Source organism: Nanorana parkeri, unplaced genomic scaffold (genome assembly GCF_000935625.1).
Source record: "Nanorana parkeri isolate BGI_ZX_2015 unplaced genomic scaffold, ASM93562v1 scaffold2772, whole genome shotgun sequence".
Classification (NCBI taxonomy): domain Eukaryota; kingdom Metazoa; phylum Chordata; class Amphibia; order Anura; family Dicroglossidae; genus Nanorana; species Nanorana parkeri.
In genome coordinates, this window is record NW_017309040.1 from 62611 (window position 1) to 65296 (window position 2686).

Here is a 2686-nt window from a genome sequence, read left to right on the forward strand (position 1 = left end):
GGGGGTGGGGGGGTTCCCCTTTATACAATTTTGGTATATTTAGCTGTGCACACATGATCACCTATTAGCCCGAGTCTGCTGAGCCGAGCTCCCCGACACCTTTCTGGGGGATACTGGGGGTTGAAGTGCTATGTATTACATCAAAGAATATCAGTTTACACAGCAAAATACAGCAAGGTGAGCCAGCCAGGGGAGAGAGGTTTTTTTTGTTGGTAGATCTCATGTAGCTCGTTATTTGAACAGTAGATCATAACACAAAAATTGTGGGAACCCCTGTTCTAGATTGTATGCTGTGGCGCCATCCATTAGTTCCAGCACCAGTTGGATTCCGGGGTACATTGGTAGTGTGCAAAGGGGATATTGCAGTCGTGTCACTGACCATCTCCTATAGCGCATCCCCAGTCTCCACCACCACCCATTGCATCCTGGCACTCTGTCCCTGCTCCAGTAACATGCCTGCAGTGGTATTTGTTAGACTATATGCGCTGTCCTTTGGCGATATGGGGGCTTTAAGTGCAGCCTGCATTATCAAGAGTTGACCACTGAGGTTTGCCATTTTTTGCTGCTCATCTGACCCAAGGCCCTGGACAGTCCGTCGAGACGTTAACAAATTACTGTAGATAAAGATTTTGGAACCCTTGTGTAATGAGTACAGTTGCAATGAAGAGAAAGAACCCCCCCCTTCCACATTATACTAGGTGCTGCATATGGCCTAACTCCAAATCTTACCACATCAAAAGGACCCACCTTTTACCCAGGGTAACACCGGCCAGCTTGATGAGGTCCCTCATGCAGGGCGTTATGATGATTGGCTGCTCATCGCTGTCTGCAGCGTCGTCATAACTCTCCACTTGCTCCACAATGAACTGCGCATGTCTCAGAAGGGAGTCTTCCGTGAAGCGGTTGAAGTTCAGACCGGCAGGTGGTACGGTTGTCTGAAACAAAAGATAAAGTGGTTTAGATCAGTCTGTAGAAACTAAAAAAAACCCCATTTTAGAGCATTGGACTCACCTCGATCCTGTTCAGCAGATCCTCATAGGTTGCATCCTGGTTGTGCTGAAGAAACTCCACCACAATCTTACTCATATAGATCTTCTCCTGCATCAGGGCAAAGGGTGGACTGTACTCTTCACTGGGATCCATCAGGAAGTAGTCAGCAAAAGCTACCCAAAAAAATAGAATTTGGGATTAGCGTATGAAGAATTGGACACGCCCACCATTAGGGTAATTAAATACAGAGTACAGTGCCAGTCTATGGCATCAAGACAGACAAAGGCCCTGGACAGACGTGAACAATTACTGGAGATAAAGATTTTGGAACCCTTGTGCAACGAGTACAGTTGCAATGAAGAGAGAGAAACAGAACACATGCATTCTGCATAGATACAAATTAGGGATGTCCCGATACCGGTACTAGCATCGGTAATCGGGACCGATTGAGGGCATTTTGACAAGTACTCGTCAAAATGCACCGATAACAAGCGCTATGTTTTGTTTTTTTACCGCGGCGCACCGTGTCACTGCTGCTCCGGTGGCCGGCGCTCCAGGCAGTCGCCGGCCACCTAAATTAGGACCCCACCGGAGCAGCAGTGGCGCGACGCTCCTCTCCAGCTCAGCACCGACAACGTCCTCACGTGCGAGGAAAATCGTGAAGCACTGCGATCAAGGCAACAGTGAGTAAGACGGGGCCTGGGCTTAGTTCTTGTTCACACCAAAAAAACAATCTACTGCTGCTGTGTATTCTATATGTACTGTACATGCGCTACATATAGAATACACTGCAATAGATTTACAATTCTCCCCTGCTAACATGAATAGGATAAAACAACATGTAGTTGTACTAGGGATCATTTAAAGTCACCTGTCCCTTTAAGGAAAAAAGTATCGGTAATCGGCATCCGCGAGTACATGGGGGGGTACTTGGTACTGAAAAAAGTGGTATTGGGACATCCCTAATAAAAATAGATAGGTAAATGGGGCCTAAGAAGTGCAGATACTGGATGCCAGGGGGTGGACAAATGAATATGGAACTCTGTGGCCAACATGTCTACTCCAGGCGGTACCTCCATTCACAGCAACAAGGGAAAGCTGTGGATTTAGGTGCCAGCTACAACCCTTGAGGCGAACTATGGGGTTAAGGCTTTTCCCCATAGTTCTCCTAAGGGTAACGGGGAGGATACAAACTAGCGTCCTCCTCCTGTCACCCTAGGCCAAGTATACCGCTAGCTGCAACTCATAGTATACTGACACCACAGCTGAAGTGGATCCCGACAATTATGTCTGGATCCGCCCAGCTGCGTGAGTGACAGCTGGCTCTGCCTATCTAGAGGCAGAGCAGTATAGACTACCTGGCACCTGGGCTTTGTCCAGCTCTGGATTATGCAGTGGATAAGCATTGTTTTAAGACCAAAGGACACCCCAACACAAGCTTTCCTAACTATGGAAAGACTACATATGGGATTTTGCATTTCAGAAAAAAGTGACATTTCAGGTCCGAAAGAAAATGGTAAAGTCACAAAAACCTTGAATATATAAATTTTTGAACAATTGGTACAAAAACTGAAAAAACCCGTCAGACCAAAATGTTGAACATTCCAACACTCTTAAAGCGAACCTTCCATGGTAAACAAAGTCTGCTTTTTGTTTGCAAGCCCCCTGCATTCTCTGCATGCCCCCCCCCCCCCAA

At 46.9% G+C, this 2686-nt stretch overlaps 1 protein-coding gene across 1 annotated transcript in view; it reads right to left on the bottom strand.

The window, feature by feature from the left end:
- The window catches only part of DNMT1 (DNA methyltransferase 1), a 41285-nt gene that overhangs the window by 24763 nt on the left and 13836 nt on the right, over positions 1-2686 (bottom strand). Inside the window, exons 13-14 of the mRNA XM_018574153.1 lie at positions 1012-1163; positions 748-935 (exon numbers count right to left, since the gene is read on the bottom strand). Of these exons, the coding sequence (XP_018429655.1) occupies positions 748-935; positions 1012-1163 (340 nt within the window). The remainder of the gene's footprint in view (positions 1-747; positions 936-1011; positions 1164-2686) is intronic.